The sequence below is a fragment of the Podarcis cretensis genome (assembly GCF_951804945.1).
Source record: "Podarcis cretensis genome assembly, chromosome: 8".
Lineage (NCBI taxonomy): Eukaryota > Metazoa > Chordata > Lepidosauria > Squamata > Lacertidae > Podarcis > Podarcis cretensis.
The window spans coordinates 20,439,620-20,457,118 of record NC_137177.1 but is presented as its reverse complement, the minus strand read 5'-3'; the positions used below and the strand labels follow the sequence as shown (position 1 = coordinate 20,457,118).

The window sequence follows — 17,499 nt, the reverse complement described above, 5'->3', positions numbered from 1 at the left end:
GTGTTCCTAATTAAAATATAATAATAATAATAATAATAATAATAATAATAATAATAATAATAATACAGTCACAGCGATCTTACTAATATTAGAAGTCTTTGGCCTCCCAGGCATGTAGGAGCTCAGCAGTGTTTGTCTCGACCATCCCATTGGGCAGCTTCAAGTCATCAGAGCTGTTCCCATTGAAGTTTCCGCATGGGGCACACAGCTTTCCTGCGAGGGTCTTCTTGACTCCCACCGTCACCTCCCCATCAGAGCGAAGGTGAACCTGCACCTGAGAGGCCTGGTTAATTAGGATCCCGTCCTGAGTTTCGCTCACAGATATGGTTTGGGAAATCCTGTATGGCAGCCTTACCAGGCGTCCATTTACCTGGAACACATAAAGAATGGGACATGAGATCTGGCACCGAGTAAATGCCAAGAAGCCAGCAGCAGCCTGAGAACCAAAATCCATGCCAACCCCACATGCTATCAGATGGAACACCCCAGAGGCTGTCAAACTTTGCAACTGGAAGTCAAAAAACAGGGGAGCCTGTTATGAATAAACGGAAGTTGCATGCTCTAGCTCAGGTAATATTAAATGAATACAATGAAGAGAAACTGCCAATGGATGCTGCCTTTGAATTCCCACAGAAGTTGGTCTTGGAGAGATGAGACGAAAAGTTCTGAGAACAAAAGTCTTATATGATTATGAATTCTCCCCACTGATTCGCTTTAGCACTGCTGCAGAGCAAAAGAGCTAATGTCAACGATGCAGAGATCCTTCCAAGAGTCATAGGGCAACTCAGAGGCACAGAATCTGCTGGTGCCCCATTAGTCCATGCATTGGATGAAGAAGCAAGCACAACACTTGATTACAATAAAGAAGAAATGCTTCTTTAAAAAATGAGGGTTTCTCAGCAGTTCTGAATCTACAGCCCTGGCATAAACTATCAGGAGATTCCTCCCACACTGGACCAGTTCCCATGTAATGCTAAACTGTGCTCAGATCTTTTAAGCCTCATGTTGAAGTGTTACCCTCTTCTCCCCACATTCATTCAGGAGAAGGAATAAATTCACCTGCAATTTCCACTACCAGGAATTGAGATTCATTAAACAAGCCAGCTTCATCATCCATTGTTTGAAATTGGCATGTTTTGCAATTGCCAAGAATCTTTTTCTTAAGCAAAAATATATTGATCCCCAATTAGTACATAATGAGAGGCCGGGCACAGCAGGACATACAACTGAATCAAGGTTTATTCCTCTTCCTGGCTGTGCAGAAACGGGAGGGGACAGCAATCGAGCCCAATACTTTACTAATGGCTCTCAGAGCTTAACACACTGTTCCTCCTGACTTTCTCTTACCCATGTCCTGTGGTCCCTTTTAAGAGTGATGGATGCATTCTGGAAGAAAACATGGACCGCTCTCCCAACTACCAAGACATTGTCACTGTCCTTTCCGATGCTCACTGACACCCTGAACCAGTAGGGGACACTTTCATCACAAACGGTGGCAATGTCATAAACCCCACTGCAGAGGTACTTGCGCAAAGCACCATCGAAGGTAGAGAGTTGGGCTCCTGGAGTGAGTTTGCACTGGTATTCCTTGCTTTCACAGCTGCGCACACCATTTCTAAGCATGCATATCTCTTCAGCCTGGCATCTGGTTTTCTCATAAACAAGTTGACCTGTGGCATTGCAAGTTATTTTTTCCGTGCAGTTGCTTGAGAAGATGTCCTCTCCAACCTGTAGGGAAATCCCAGAACAAGGGACATAGCTGTGAGATCTGGAAAAGACTGAACATTCAAATACACTGCTTTTTTGTTGTTGTTTATTTTATTTATTTGTGAAAATTAGCTTGCTGTCCTTCCAAGATCTACATGTAGGAATAGAAAGAGACAGTGATCTAATTCCAGCAAATGCTTGTACCATAGGCACACCAGTTTTCTTTCAACATTCATGATGCTCCACCAGCAAAGCTGGCCTTACCTTAATGTACAGACCGTTATGCACACAGCCGCATTTGTTCATAGGCACACATGCATCCCCATCAGACACATAGCCGTCATTGCACTGGCAGCCTTCAAAGCAGTTCTTTGAGCACTGCACAACAGTGGACAAGCTGGCACAGGTGAAATCGCAAGATCCAGTGCAAGTCTCATAGTGGCTATTGGCTGGGCAGGTGAGGGCTGAGAAGACAAATCAAAGCCATGTTTACCAGACATTCTTCATTACATAGAATAGGAAAGAGTCTTCTTAAGAAGCAGGTTTTCTTTTCAGCTATTTTCTGTTCTCTGTATTGTGTTGTTATACATGCACACAACACTTCCCCAAGTTATGAGAAGTTCCAGGAACAGCAGGTTTCCTTTGAAGGAGAGGTCACCAAATATTTATGGCTTTTAAATAATAGTTGGGTTTCTTTACAAATATGCACGTCAAGCATAGGTGAAGTCAGAGACAGCAAAGTCTTTGTAAAAAGCTGGAAATCCACTGCCCTCATCAGATATCCAGTGAGGTATGCAATCCCTGCAAGATGTCACTAGACTTCCAAACCTCAAAGCTCTGTCTCTCACTTTTCCTTTCTCCTTTGTTGCTTCTTATCAGGGATGGGGAACCTTCTCCAGATGTTGCTCCACTACAATGCCCACCAGACACAGAAAGGATGGCCAATACATGGGGATGGTGGGAGGTGTAGTCCAGCAACATCTTGAGAACTTAACATTCCTCACATTGGGTTTTAATATACTCATCTATTTTGTGTCCTCTCCATGGATGGAAAGATAAGTGGGAGAGAAAGGCTTGAGGAAACAATGCAGAAGACAAGTAAACTCATAGCACTGAAACCAACATAGCTCAATCAAAGACTCATACTACTATGGGTATTGGAGAGACTCACTACCGAAAAGGCAGAAATGAAGAAACTTTTTCATCCAACTTACAACAGAAGGATTTTGTTCTCCAGGCTCCAATCTTGACTCCAGCAGACTGGCATGCAGCTGCATAGGCTTGAAGGCTTCGGCAGAGATATTCCTGCTCCCCTTTGGCCGCGGTCAAGTCATACAGGCATTGCTCAAGGTAATCTGAGGGGCTTACTAATGAGGAGCAGTCTTTGAATGGCCCTGTCTCTGACGTGATCATTCCACAGGAGTCATCATTCTCATACGGTGCTGTCTGGACTGTATCAAAAGTGGGGCATTCCTCACCACAGCCATTGGAGCAGATGGCACCATCCAGAGGGACCTGCCAGGAGGCCCCAAACTCATCCACCGTTTGTGCAGATTCCCCACTAGGCAGCATGAAATCGTCCCTCTCGTCACCATTGAAATTGCCACCCAGGCCACACATGTGTCCCTGGTAGGTGCTGGGGACAGACACACGGACGTAGGAAGAGGTATCATAAAGGACTGTGAGGCCAAAGGATGCATGGACAATTATATTGATCCCCTCCTGAGTGATCCAGAGTTTCCCCTCGTCTCTATTCACTGGCAAAGTGCAGAATTCTTCATCCACCTGCATGAGCCAAGAAGAAAGAAGCAAATTCATGGGGTCAGCTCTGAGCACACGCAAATTCTCAAGCACACACAAATACAAAAGACACACACATATCCTTTTGCACATGCTGTTTTTCATTCCAGTGATCTAAAGAAATGTCACCATTATTTAAAAGCAATTTAATTATTATACCAAATGGTTTTCCTGTAATTTTATGACTGCAAGCTGCCCTGGACTCTCTTTGCATAAGAAGGACATGTTATTCATTTGAAATAATAGGTAAAAGGTAAAGGACCCCTGGACGGTTGAGTGCAGCCAAAGGCGACAATGTGGTGTTGAGCTTTTTTTGCTTTCAGGCCAAGGGAGCCAGAGTTTGTCCACAGACTGCTTTCCGGGTCATGTGGCCAGCATGACTAAACCACTTCTGGCACAACGGGAAACCATGACGGAAACCAGAGCACACAGAAACGCCATTTACCTTCCTGCCTATTTATCTACTTGCACTGGCGTGCTTTCGAACTGCTAGGTTGGCAGGAGCTGGGACAGAGCAATGGGAGCTCACCCTATTGCAGAGATTCAAACCGCCAATCTTCCGATCAGCAAGCCAAGAGGCTCAGTGGTTTAGACCTCAGCACCACCCGCGTCCCTTTTATTTCAAATAATATGATATGAGTAGCCCATACATACCATAGCTATCCATTTCCTTCCCCTTTCAAGGACAATAGTGTGCTGATGAACAGAGATCACAACCTTCCTTATCTGAGCAAGGTGTCCATTTCCAAGCTTCTCATTCTCCACCAAAATGGAGAAATTCTGTAGCCGAGGCTCTGTGCTGCAGACTTTGGCTAAGGTGTAAGCACAGGAGCCATGAAAGCGAAAACTTTGTCCATCAAAGGAAATATAAAGGGGGTCCCCAAGTGCTATAGCTGTACCATATCCCACAGGGTGACAGCCTTGGATGCCGTTCTCCACCCTGCACTCCTCATGCGCTCCACAGGAGAACTGCTGGCACTTGGTGGCTCCATTGTCCAGGCAGCGGCACTTCTCCTGGCAGGAGCTACTGGGATAAAACTCCTCTCCCTTTTTGTAGTATCTGCCCTGGTGCACACAGCCACACTCTGCAAGACGCACGCACTGATCCCCACTGAGCACGAATCCAGGATCACAGGCACACCCTTCGGTACATGCAGCATCACACATTATTGGGGAGGAGACGCTCCCACATGTATCAGAGCAGGCATTTCCACAGAGTTCATAGTGGGAATTGCGTGGACAGGAAAAGCCTGGAAGGAGAGCATGAGTAGAGAGGTGTGTTATTTTCTTTCCCCCTGACCATTGTAATATACAGTGGTACCTCTGGATGCGAACAGGATCCGTTCCAGAGCCCTGTTCGCATCCTGAAGCGAATGCAATCCGTGTATGCACGTGACATCATTTTGAGCGTCTGCGCATGCGCGAGTGGCGAAACCCAGAAGTAACACACTCTGTTACTTCCGGGTCACTGCAGAGCGCAACCTGGAAATGCTCAACCTGAAGCTACTTTAACTCGAGGTATGACTGTAATACAAACTGCCTCGTATCTGCCAAGCCATGGCTACTAAGCACTGTGGCTCTATTGTACCTCTACTGTCAGAGTGTCGGGATACTGTCAGCGGCTCCCAGAAGGCTGCTCAGGAAGGTATAAAGGAAAGGAAAGGTATCTTACCCTCCTTTTTTATTTCAGTATTACACAGAGCTGCTATAAAGCCCAGTCGCTTGGATAATGCTGTTGTCCTGAGTGAATCTCCCCCTCCCCCCCACCTCTCCCACTTCCTCATTTGTCACTTCTATGGGTGCTGCTACATGCCCTCTGTCTTTGAGCTCTTTGCTCTCCTACTTTTAAGGCTTGCTGGGTTCTGGGAGATGGGGGGGGTGGTAGTCTCCACCATTTCTCCTCTGCCCAGTCCCTGACACAGAGACAGTGTACATTGCTGGGAATCACAAGTGGGGAGATGCTACTGCATTCAAGTCCTACTTTAGAGTGTCCCATAGGTGCATGACTGCAAAAAGAGGAAGCTGGACTGGATGGGCCATTGGCCGGCTCCATCATGCTCTTCTTACATTCCTATGAGCCAGTCCACTGATCCATCTAGCTCTGCAGTGTCTACCCAGACTGGCAAAAATACTCTAGGATTTCAAGCACGGTTCTCCCCCAGTGGTACCTGGAGATGCTGGGAATTGAACCTGGGATCTTCTCTATACAAAGGACAAGCTCTACTGTGGAGCTACGGTCCTTTTCCAAGAGCTTAGGGAGCTAGACAAGCCATTAATTTTACCCCGCTCTCACAGTAGCCACTTGAAGAAAGCTCCCCACGTAGAAGGAGCAACAGGATGATTCTGCTTGCCCAATTTCTGCTGTCGTCTGGGTCCCTTGAAATGCCCTGAAATCCATGCATTCTGTCTGTGCAGAATATCTGCACAGAGGATGCCCACACTCATTTCTGGAGCAAAAATGAAACTGAGATTCAGGAAGTAATACTTACTGCAGAAAGAGTCTGATCTCCATTTCTCAACCTCGATGCCCAGAGCTTGGCAAGCTGTCACATAGGCACTGATGGCACTGCAGAGAGTGTCATGATGACCCTTGTATTGACATGTGTCGAAAACACAATCATCAAAGTAAGGTGTTGGGTCAATGGTCTCATGGCACTGCCTGAATGGCCCATCCCTTCTCTTGAGGATCCCACAGAACTGGTCCCCCTTGTAGGTCTGCTTCTCTGCCTCACTGCATACTGGGCAGTCACTGCATCCTGCAGAGCATCCTGGGACTTCCTTCAACTTCCAGCTGTCTGCAAACTGGATTTCATCTGACGTCTGAGCTCCATCCTTCATAGCAAAGTCATCGCTGGGGTCCTGGTTGGCATTGCCACACAGTCCACACACAGCATTGGCATAAGTGCTGGGAATAATGACCCTGGCGTAACTGTACCAGTCAAAGCTGACTCTCAGATCAAAGTCTGTTTTGATGAAGCCATGGACTCCGCTGATGTAGACCTTCAGTTTATTTTCATAGGAGAAAGGCAGTTCCACAAAGACTCCATTCACCTGGAAAACATGGAAGTGACCATCCAGGGATTTTCAGTTAAATCAGAAAAGGATGGTGATTAACTGATATACAAATGTAGAATTATGTTATACAGGGTTTCAAAGCTGGTGAAAGAGATTAGTTGCCAGATGAGAGGGCTAAAATTATGGGCACAAGGAAAAACACATTTCTCCTATGGACAGTTAAAACAAATCTATTGCATGAAGGCAGCGCCTCTATGTTCCACTGGCTTTTAGGCAGACTTGGCCATCTCTTCTTAAATCCTCTACTGTGCTCCCCTTGGGTCAGGCTCTGCACCAGATGCCAGGGGTGGTAGCTATCCTGCCTACAGCCCAAACAGCATTGCCATTTCGGCCACTCAGCTGCATTGCAGCTGCAAAGTCCTGCTCACTCATCCTCCTCCCCTCTTGGTCCTATGCTCACTCATCCTCTTGCTCCTATGCTCACTCATCCTCTTGGTCCTTGCTCACTCATCCTCCTCCCCTCTTGGTCCTATGTAGATGGCTGCAGAGACACTTTTAGATAGGAGCTGAGTGACATCCAGCATTGCATGTGTATGAGATATAACATAGCAGCCACTCAGCACAGAGTAATTCTTCAGCTCCCATCCCTAAACTGTTGCCAGGGAAACGAGTCTGCAAGGGTGGAGGGAGGAGGGAGGAGAATGATTGGTGATGAATGAATGACTCCCTACCCTTGTACCAGCTGGTCCTCTCAAAGCAAAGTATGTAATCAACAGTTCCCCCAATCTTCTCTTGTCGCCTAGCATATATACCTTAATCTTGCGTGGATGCTCTTGGCTCAGGCTGATGGTCATGCCATAGACCTCTAATGTCACCACTTTGGTAAAGGACACTGCCTTGCTGCCTCGGTTGTTGTTCTCCACCGTGACTAAAAACGGGGTGAGAGTGGGGTCCTTGGAGCAGACTCCAGCCATTTGATAAATGCAGGTTCCCATGAAGTCAAATCTCTTTCCATCAAAGGTGGTGTAGTGAGGGTCTCCAGTTCCTATGCAGGTGGAATAGCTGATGGTATGACAGCCCCAGTTCCCATTAACTAGGGCACATCTCTCTCTGGCCTTACAGGAATCCTGCAGGCACACAGCCCTCCCTAATCTGGGGTTACATTTGCAGCGACTACGGCAGCTTTCATCAGTCCAAAACTCCTCCCCAGGACCATAGATCTTGTCGTTATAGGTACAGTTGCAGTTCTCCACTGGGATGCACGTTTCATCATTGAGGATGTAGCCCTCGTCACACTGGCAGATCGGCACACAGGTGTCATCACACGTTTCGGGAGCGGTTCGGTCAGAACAGGTGGCTGGGCAGGCATTTCCGCAGGACTCATAGTGGCTGTTCTCAGGGCAGGATATTGGAGCCAGTTCAGAATCTGATTGAAACAAGGATTAAAACCCATTCAAGTCATTTCTCAGGCCTGTAGGTCTATCAAGATGTCGTTGCTAACTGAGATAAGTAAAGGGAATAGGTAAGCGATCCCTGGATGGTTAAGTCCAGTCAAAGATGACTATGGAGTTCCGGCACTCATCTCGCTTTCAGGCCAAGGGAGCCGGCGTTTGTCCAGTTCATGTGGCCAGCATGACTAAACTACATCTGGAGCAACTGGACACCGTGACAGAAACCAGAGTGCATGGCAACGCCATTTACCTTCCCGCTGCAGCGGTACCTATTTATCTACTCGCACTGGTGTGCTTTTGAACTGCTAGGTTGGCAGGAGCTGAGACAGAACAACAGGAGCTCATCCAATTGCAGGGATTTGAACCACCAACCTTCTGATTGGCAAGCCCAAGAGGCCCAGTGGTTTAGACCTCAGAGGCACCCGCATCCTGAGATAAATGCACTCAAAGAGGGAATGAATTGTTTTATTGTCAACTGACCTGGAATTAAGTGATAGGACCACCAAATGGGATGTCAGGCCAACATGGCTACCCACAGGCCCTTTTGATAATTTGCTATTCTTTTATGGTTTCATTTTATGTATGGTTGCCGTTACGTATACTGCTTCAAAATACCAAGAGTTAAGTGGAATATAAATGCATCAAATAAATAAAATCACTGAAAAGCAATCTTATTGTAAACACTCCCATCCCAAAAACTTCAGAGAGTCACGTATGCTTTGATACATCTGTATCAGAGGACTCATTTGTGTGCCCACCTGTGACAGAAATAAAATTGCTAGGCATATGGGGCAGGGTCTTCTTGGTGGTGGCCACACATCAGTGGAATTTGCTTCCAAGTGAGATCTCTACAAATTTTTCAGTGGGCCCTAGAGGTACATTTGTTCTATATCACTTTTATGGAGTGATTTTAAGCAGGTTATTGGCTTGCAGCTGCTACTGCTTTTATTCTGTTGATAATTGTGATTTTATGACAGATTATTGTTTCTATTTCTAATGTATTTAGAGGTGTTTTTTTAAGTGCTGTTTTAAATTACCTTATGCTACATTTGCTATGTGACAAGTTTTTCCTAAAAAGTAAAATTTTAGAAAAACTATCCTAAATACACAAACAAATTTGCAATGTTACAGTTAGGCAATCAAGAAGAAAGAAGTGGGGGGGGGGATAGCAAAACTGCCAGATTATGATGAGCTTTTCTGGAGGAGACGCAAATATACACATTCACCCCTGCATGGAGATAGATGTGGGAGGGACCTGTCTATAGTGATGCTTTAAGATTGGCTTAGGTGTTGTAGCATAAGGTGTTGTGCAAAGAGATGATTGGCCATAGCACAAGAGATCACTGTAAAAGGAACTTATACTGGATAGGTGGCAGATGCAGTTTAAGAATCTCCTGGAGAAATTATCCTTGCAAGCTGGTTCCCCACCAACCCCAATACATCTACTTAGGATGTAAACCCAATATGAAACTTAAATTACCTGATAAGACAAAAGGTGGTGGAGCAAAGCCATAGCCTTCATAGTTTCGGCCACCAAAGACCAAGACGCCAAAAGGAGTTTGAGGATGTGCTACAGATATGGACTGATGCCTGGGGCCCAAGTTGTATACAGCCCATGAATAAGGTGACCTGGGAATCATTCTCCATTGAACGCCTGTGATAGCGGTCTCATCTCGGGTAATCCTCTGGGTTTCAGAGCTTTTTGCTATGATAACAACATAGTTCTCAAAATTCTTTATCCCATCAACGTGGTAGGATAGGCCATAAGCTGTTATGGCTGGGATGTTGATGAGGAATGGGTCATAGCCTGTGTTTCCCGACTTGAGGCCAGTGAAGAAGAAGAGGACCTGGATCCCAGCATTAGCAGAGATGTAAAAGGCATTGGGGAACTGGATCTCAAACTGCCTAACTTCGCCAGCCACCATGTCTTGAGAGCCTTTCTGTGCTCCCAGCTGATAGTCAACATGAGTGTCCTGGGAAGCCACCACATACACAATGTCAGGATTGGTCTGGAAAAACACCGGGGGGACGACAAAGGTGCTGCCCCAGCTGGAGACCGGCAGCAGCTGCTCGACAACATGGTCACACTGGTAATTTTGCACCACACAGACATGACCACTCAAGACAGCCACGGGTGTTGATGACTCGATCCTGGTGCCCGACAAATCATTTGAGCTTTGCAGCTGGGCAACCTGGAATGCCCGGAGATAAACTGTGATTCTTGTCCCTGCGGCGTATGATGTCCCACCAAAGATCACATTCCCTTTTAGGTAAATACGAACTGTGGCGGGAGACTGTGAGGCTATGACTGCAAATTCTTTTAAGTAGATGGGCAGTTTGGTACTTGACGGGGTTATGACATAATAGGTTGTGCCAAGCTCATGGGATGGATACAGAGCTGTGGTTGCCACGGAATACAACTTCCGGTACAGTAAGACAGCAGAAATGTCCTTGTCAGCCTGAATCAGAACAGACTGGTCGAATGTGGTGCTGCCTTTCATCTCTGCAGTCTCTGGGATCTGAACAGGCACCATTTCACCTTCTGCAACTGAATAACTTTTCCGGAAGGCCGATCGACTCACTGACACAGTTACCTCAGTCAGGTTGTGGTGGCCAGTGAGGAGCAGCTGAAAGTTTGTTTCGGAGGCTCGACTCGTCTCAAAATTTTGCATGAAGGCCGTGACAAATAGTTTCCCATAGTGCCTTGCGCTGGCGTGACCTGAAGAGGTTAGGACATAAAATACACAAAGCGATTTTGGCAAACGATAGCAATGGAATATCAAAGCAAAAAAGAAATCAGATGAAAAGAAAACTTATATATCAGGGATGCTGTTGGACTGCAATTCCCATTGCCTCTGACCATTAGACATACTGGCTGGGTTTCGATGGGAATTTGAGCCCATCTGCATTTGAAAAGACACGGGCTCCCCACCTTTGGTTCAAGTGCAAAACATTTGACCTACTATCTGCTCCATGGCACCACATTCTGCTTGGCAGCAAAACCTCCCTGGTTCTGCTTGGTTTTCTTTCAGTCTATTCTTTGGATTAGGAGAAAACCCACATGCCAATCATATGATGTCATTATGACATCACCATTGGCAGGCGAGTTGTCCTGCCTATCTGTCAAAATCCCTTGCGCAGGGTTCTGAAGTGCCCAACAGTGAACTGGCTGTCATGCGCATGGGGAGTGCAGTGAAAGGGGCATTGCCAACCCTATGCTCTGTGTTTTGGAAAATGCCCAGCATGGGATTGGAAAAGTGATTCTTTCTCACCTCCCCATCAACTGATGTGGGCAGAGGGTGGGGGGAGGGGAAAAAACCTGCTATTTGTGAGAAATCATTCTTTCAGCCAATGCATGTGGGAAAACATCTCTGCTTCCTTTGGTTGCACTCGCCTGTTCCTGGTTTGTTTTAAGTGTTTTAATGTTGAATTTTAGATTCTTGCAACCTGCCCTGGGACCTGCTGGTGAAAGGCAGGCTATAGATTGCATTGTTGTTGTTGCTTGTCTTTTTAAAAATAGGGTGCAGATTCAGAAATAAATGCATCCCCAGTCTGGATATGAATGTTCTGTATGTGCATCATCAGCACATGAGAAAGAAGCAGGAGCAATATGGGTGCTCTATGTGCAGTTTCCTAAGCTATAGGAGAGAGAGAGAGAGAGAGAGAGAGAGAGAGAGAGAACACCCAGCAGCTGAAGTGAGGAATGCATATACATCTTAATTGCTTTTGTACTAATGTCGGTCACCCCTTTTGCAAAAAAGGGGGGGTGGGCATTGACTGACTAGATTCTGTCCTCGTGATTTCTTCCTCTAAAAAAAGTGCATGATGTGGAATTGAAAGTCCGGCACGCTTCAGCTGAGCCTCAGCTCTGCTCTGGACGTATAGCAGAGTGTTGCGATCAGCGGTGTGTGCTTTGTGTGGAGGAATCTCAGGCGTGCAGAAAAACACTCCATACACAGCTTCTTTCTAATCTAAGAAGCTTTATTTATAGCGGAGAAAATAAATCAGCAGTCCGGGAGAGCGAGCAGACATGCTGTTTCTCCCTTCATAGCAAAAACAAAAGTAATCTCAGCTCACATAACAAAGTGTCAAAACCGCATATGTGCATATGTGCACACCCCCATGGACAGGACATCACTCCATGAGCTATTAACCCTGTGAGCTTTGCTTCTCCTCACACACGACTGTGCATGCACTGCTGCTGGGTACAATGGAAGGTTCTCCCTCTCCCCCCCTCCCAACCTCACCTAAATTTGTTAGGGGCTCCCTGAACCCTCCTGAGCAGATTTGGGGAAGGCACAGGTTCAGAGCAAGGAGAGAGGGGGTGTTCCATTGCACAAGGGTAAATCCTTGCGCTAATGGAACAAGTGAATTGGATACCACCTAGGGGCTGTAAGTGGGCTAAACCAGTGTATTGTCTCACACTTCTATACCCAGCCCATCATTGTGGTCTGTGAGAGGGGGCCTCTTGCAGAGAAGATCTCACCAGAAGCTCTGCACCATGTAATATAGGAAGTGGGCATTTGCCGTGTTGGCACCAACCGTCTTGAACTCACTCCTGTTACCTATCAGACAAACATCTCTATTGTCTCATTAGGGCCTAATGGAGAGCTTCTTGTTCCAGCAAGTTTTTCTAGTGCAGTCTCTCTCTCCACCCCATTGCAGTCAGTCTCTGTACTGGACTTGAAATTGTTGCTGCTTATTATTGTTAAATCACCGTGGAGTGTTTATGGGAAGTGAAGTAAATAAAACAGGCCACTGCTGTATGTGCTTAAGTTGTGGCCAGATTCAGGTACATCCAGTGGCTACAGCGGATTACTCAGTGCCAGGAAACTGTTCAAAGGTTTTCGGTGGAAGAATAGATTTCACAATATTTGCGGAATTCTGGTAGTGATTAAACAAATGCATTCAGCAGAGATAAGGGTGATGTAGGGAGGGAGGCATCTTGATAAAACTGCTTCTTTCTACAAAATATTTTGATTCTCATTGTGGTGCATCTGTTTTTACTAATTGCAGTGAAGGCCATAGCTTGCTTTTTTCTGAGTTAATGTGTAATACTGTATTTAATGTGGGATGTTTGGCCATTAGGTCTAGGCAACCTGTGACCCCTCTAGACGTTACTGGACTCCTATTCCCATCAGCCTCAGCCAGCATGGCAAATGGTGAGAGATGATGGGAGCTGTAGTCTAGTAAATATATGGAGCGTGATCCTCATTGCTGTGCTGCCTAACAATGCATACTGATAACTGCATGTGTAACCTGAAGAGGAAAAGGGATCTGATCCCAGGTTACTCACCGCTCAGGAGCATCAAACCAGCCAGAAGGGTGAGGAGCCTCAGCATCGCCATGGCTGCAAAACAAGGAATTTTGGAATAAATATTAAACAATATTTCAGGACCAGGGTTTTCTCGATTCAGAAAGCTATGGTAGCAATGATGGAGATTTTTGAAGAAACATAACCTTTGAGCTGAAGTAGGCACTACACCTATAACAAAAATCAACAGCAGCAGCATTTCCCAGTATGGAGGTGCAGTGATGGAAAAGGACTTTGTTTCTTGCAAGAACTCCAAAGGCCCATATAGCAGCAGTGGACCATATAGATATGCAGTGGAAGGGCAAGGGGCTCCTCTCTTCTGATTGCTTAACTGCAATAACAAAATAATTTGCCACCCCTCCCTAAATGGACTGCTGAAATGAAGAAAGATAGCCAGGAGGGGACTTCCGCCAGAAAGGACTGTGAGCTCAGCTCAGTTCAGGTACTGAAAACAAATCCCTAGGTTCATAATGTGCTTATACAGTAAGCACCCTGTTCTTTTAATTCTGACTGTATGTCTTTTGCAGCTGGCTGTGGTTGGTATAGCTTGAGGTTCTATTAAAAACTGGGCGATGGTCAGGCAAGGGTACTTAAGTCTAAGTGTAGGAGTGGCCAATTGTTGCTCCAACACTCCAGCTCAGAGCATAAGCCCAGGGAGGTGCGACAGCTACTTAGATACCAGAAGTGTTTGTGGTTCATTATGCACGCGCGTGTGTGTATGTGCGCTTAGTGCACCTCAGGAGCTACTGTAAGTTCGTGGTTAGTCGATAAAGAATTAAAGAATTAAACTACCAGCCATTTGTCCTCCTGGAGCTGGGTGTGCTCAGGCCAGTTAAATACCTTAAAAGACTTTTAGGAAGGCAAATTGTTATCAGATGGAGACCTGAACTGGCCACTAGATTGGAAACTAGATTGGAGGGGGAAATTAAGGCGCTCCTCTGTATACAATCTAGGTAATTTAGAATGTCTTTTGAACCTTGCTAAATCCACTAGAGGATTCTTTTTCTTTCTTTTCAAACCGTAATAGCTCATATAATAGAACTGGTTATTTAATAAGTTCATTGGATTTTATTGCAAATATTAAGCAGGTTTCAATGGGACCAATAGTAATCTCTGGTCCCAGTACGCTAGATGCTACCCTGCACTACCAACTAGAAACAAAACAGAGATCTACTTGGAGACTTAACCCACTCCTACTCCAAAAGAGAGAGATACTAGACAGAAGCAAACTAAAAAATGGGACATTCTATGTACATAATGGCCCCTTACAATATGCAGAGGCTCTATTATGTTGACATACTAAAGGCAGATGCAAATTTATTAGTCAAAACAGCTGGTGCAGAATTCAGTGGCGAAGTTGCTCACTGGGGCAAGACTGCTCATTTTGACTGAACAGGCATGCACAGCCAAACTTCCTTCTTCCTGCCCAATGCCTTGACCCTTGACAGCCTCAAATCACTCTGGGAGGCTCAGCCAAGGGGGCTGTTTGATGTGACCAAAGTACAGATCTCACCAAATTGGCCTGATTCAGTTCAAGTGTCAGACTTCAGACTTCTGCCAAATCCAGTGTACAGCCCTATTTTTGATGTGAACCTGCCTAATTTGCACTTCCCCTAAATAATCAAATCACAGCTCCCTGTTGAAATTTGTACCTCTGAATTTTGCATTGAAGTTCTCCAACCAAACAAAGTGTAATAAAAAAATGCATATGTTAGGGGAATTGCATATATTAGTGAAAATAACATGCAAAAATGTATTATATATGGGGAAACTGCATGCAAAATGGTGTATAAAAAATTGCACTGAAATGCTGCCGAATTTTAATGGGAACTTACAAAAAATAAACTAAAATTGCACACTGATCCAGAAATGTGGAGAGCAGAAGACCAGAAAACTAAGAGAAACCAGAATTGACAGATTCATCCACCCCTAGAAAGACTCACTCTGCCAAACCCCCCTCACAGGATTGTAGTGAGGGTAAAATGGGACGATGGAGAAGAATAAGGTACCTGAGCTCCTTAGAGGAATAACAGGGGAGAAATGGAAGAAAATGATCAGAATAAAAACACTCTGAATCCAAAGCAGCCTCTTACCTTCCACTTTTCAGCAATTCTAACTTGGCTTGCTGTAGGAGAGAGGAAAACTCTTTCTCTGCTGCTGTTCCCCTTTATATAGAGAGAAGGACTCAAAAAGTGAAATTCCACAGAACTGGTCTGAAAGCTCTGTCTGTGCCAGGAAGGCAGCTGCAGTTATTTTATCTGTTTGTTTTGTTTGATTTTCTCCCCCACTCCCCCTCCCAAAGGAGCCAAGCGAGAGACGGTGAGCTACAACTATATAAATCTGTATTTCTGGCTCCTCTGATTGATTTATGCAACTCTCAAGAACAGCTTGAGAGTTTTGAAAGACTGAAGTCCTCCAGATTCCACCTGACTGTAAGTTCTTGAAGAACTGCCTCCCTGCTCCTCCATCCACCTCATCCATCTGACCTAAACACATGCAGGCCCTGCGTGATTCCAGCTTCAAGAAGTCACTTCTTCTCCAGAAGAAGGGTACCAGGAGCCAGCAGCCTGTCAAGAGATAAGCTGCTCAGTATTAATTTAAACAGCCAACCTCTTGGAAAGCTTATCCCAATACAATACAGTGGTACCTCAACTTACATACGCTTCAGGTTACAGACACTGCTAACCCAGAAATAGTACCTCGGGTTAAGAACTTTACTTCAGGATGAGAACAGAAATCGCGCAGCGGCAACGCGGTGGCAGCAGGAGGCCCCATTAGCTAAAGTGGTATCTCAGGTTAAGAACAGTTTCAGGTTAAGAACGGACCTCCGGAACAAATTAAGTTCTTAACCAGAGGTACCACTGCATGTTGTTGTTGTTTAGTCGTGTCTGACTCTTCGTGACCCCATGGACCAGAGCACGCCAGTCACTTCTGTCTTCCACTGTCTCCCGCAGTTTGGTCAGACTCATGTTTGTAGCTTCGAGAACACTGTCCAACCATCTCGTCCTCTGTCGTCCCCTTCTCCTTGTGCCCTCCATCTTTCCCAGCATCAGGGTCTTTTCCAGGGAGTCTTCTCTTCTCATGAGGTGGCCAAAGTATTGGAGCCTCAGCTTCATGATCTGTCCTTCCAGTGAGCACTCAGGGCTGACCACTGCGTATCATAGTGTATATATTCGATGACAACAACAACAAGGTCTTCTGTAGTTGCAGATTCTAAACCATTCACCATGGCGGCCAACCTTTCACAAAACACATCTTCAGGGGCCGAAACTGATCTTGTGTATGTTTAGCCCAAGGTAAATACCTGCAGATCACTATTCAGATGTTATCAGAAGCCTTCTGATTTGCAGGCTGTTATACATCTTAGAAATCTAATTTATGCATTTATAAAACAGTAACTCTCTTGTAAGGTAAAAAAAAGAAAAGATAAAAGACCCCTGGACAGTTAAGTCCAGTCAAAGGTGACTATGGTGTTGTGGCGCTCATCTCGCTTTCAGGTCAAGGGCGCTGGTGTTTGTCCACAGACAGCTTTCTGGGTTATGTAGCCAGCATGACTAAAACATTTCTGGTGCAACGGAACACTGTGACGGAAACCAGAGCACATGGAAACACCGTTTATCTTCCTGCAATGGCACCTATTTATCTACTTGCACTGGTGTGCTTTTGAACTGCTAGGTTGGCAGGAACTGGGACAGAGCAACGGGAGCTCACCCCGTTATGGGGATTCAAACCACCGACCTTCTGATCGGCAAGCCCAAGAGGCTCAGTGGTTTAGACCTCAGCGCCACCTGCATCTCTCTCTTGTAAGGGCCAACCCTGTGTGTGTGTGTGTGGTCAACCTGCACACTTCCATCTGCAAAACAGGAAACTAAACAATGCCACCTGAAAGAAGAGAGATCATAGCAACACTGGTAAATGCTCCAGGCTAGATCCACACTAAGTTCATTGAGCTTTGTTCCCGTTGCAACATATGGGGCTTATGTCACAACTCACTTACCATATCAATTACAGTGGGAACTGAGTTCAACTTTTGGTGAACCAGGAAGCTGCCTTACACCAAGACAGGCCTACCTGAAGCTGCTGGGGACTGAACCTGGGTACTTTGTCATGGAAATCAGCTGCTCTACCTCTAAATGATTACCCTTCCTCTTAATCTGGATCCAACCCTCCTACAGCACCCATAGCAAGTCTGTCATAAGGCACTAGCCATTG

At 45.7% G+C, this 17,499-nt stretch overlaps 1 protein-coding gene across 1 annotated transcript in view; it reads right to left on the bottom strand.

Annotated features, from left to right (window-relative positions):
- Positions 1 to 15,651, bottom strand: part of LOC307223408 (IgGFc-binding protein-like) — a 46,107-nt gene extending 30,456 nt beyond the window's left edge. Inside the window, exons 1-10 of the mRNA XM_079989376.1 lie at positions 15,381 to 15,651; positions 13,270 to 13,323; positions 9,454 to 10,692; positions 7,335 to 7,948; positions 5,997 to 6,558; positions 4,162 to 4,757; positions 2,922 to 3,492; positions 1,972 to 2,171; positions 1,348 to 1,728; positions 92 to 370 (exon numbers count right to left, since the gene is read on the bottom strand). Coding sequence (XP_079845502.1) covers positions 92 to 370; positions 1,348 to 1,728; positions 1,972 to 2,171; positions 2,922 to 3,492; positions 4,162 to 4,757; positions 5,997 to 6,558; positions 7,335 to 7,948; positions 9,454 to 10,692; positions 13,270 to 13,321 — 4,494 coding nt within the window. The 5' untranslated portion in view covers positions 13,322 to 13,323; positions 15,381 to 15,651. The remainder of the gene's footprint in view (positions 1 to 91; positions 371 to 1,347; positions 1,729 to 1,971; positions 2,172 to 2,921; positions 3,493 to 4,161; positions 4,758 to 5,996; positions 6,559 to 7,334; positions 7,949 to 9,453; positions 10,693 to 13,269; positions 13,324 to 15,380) is intronic.
- Between the last annotated feature and the right edge of the window lie 1,848 nt (positions 15,652 to 17,499).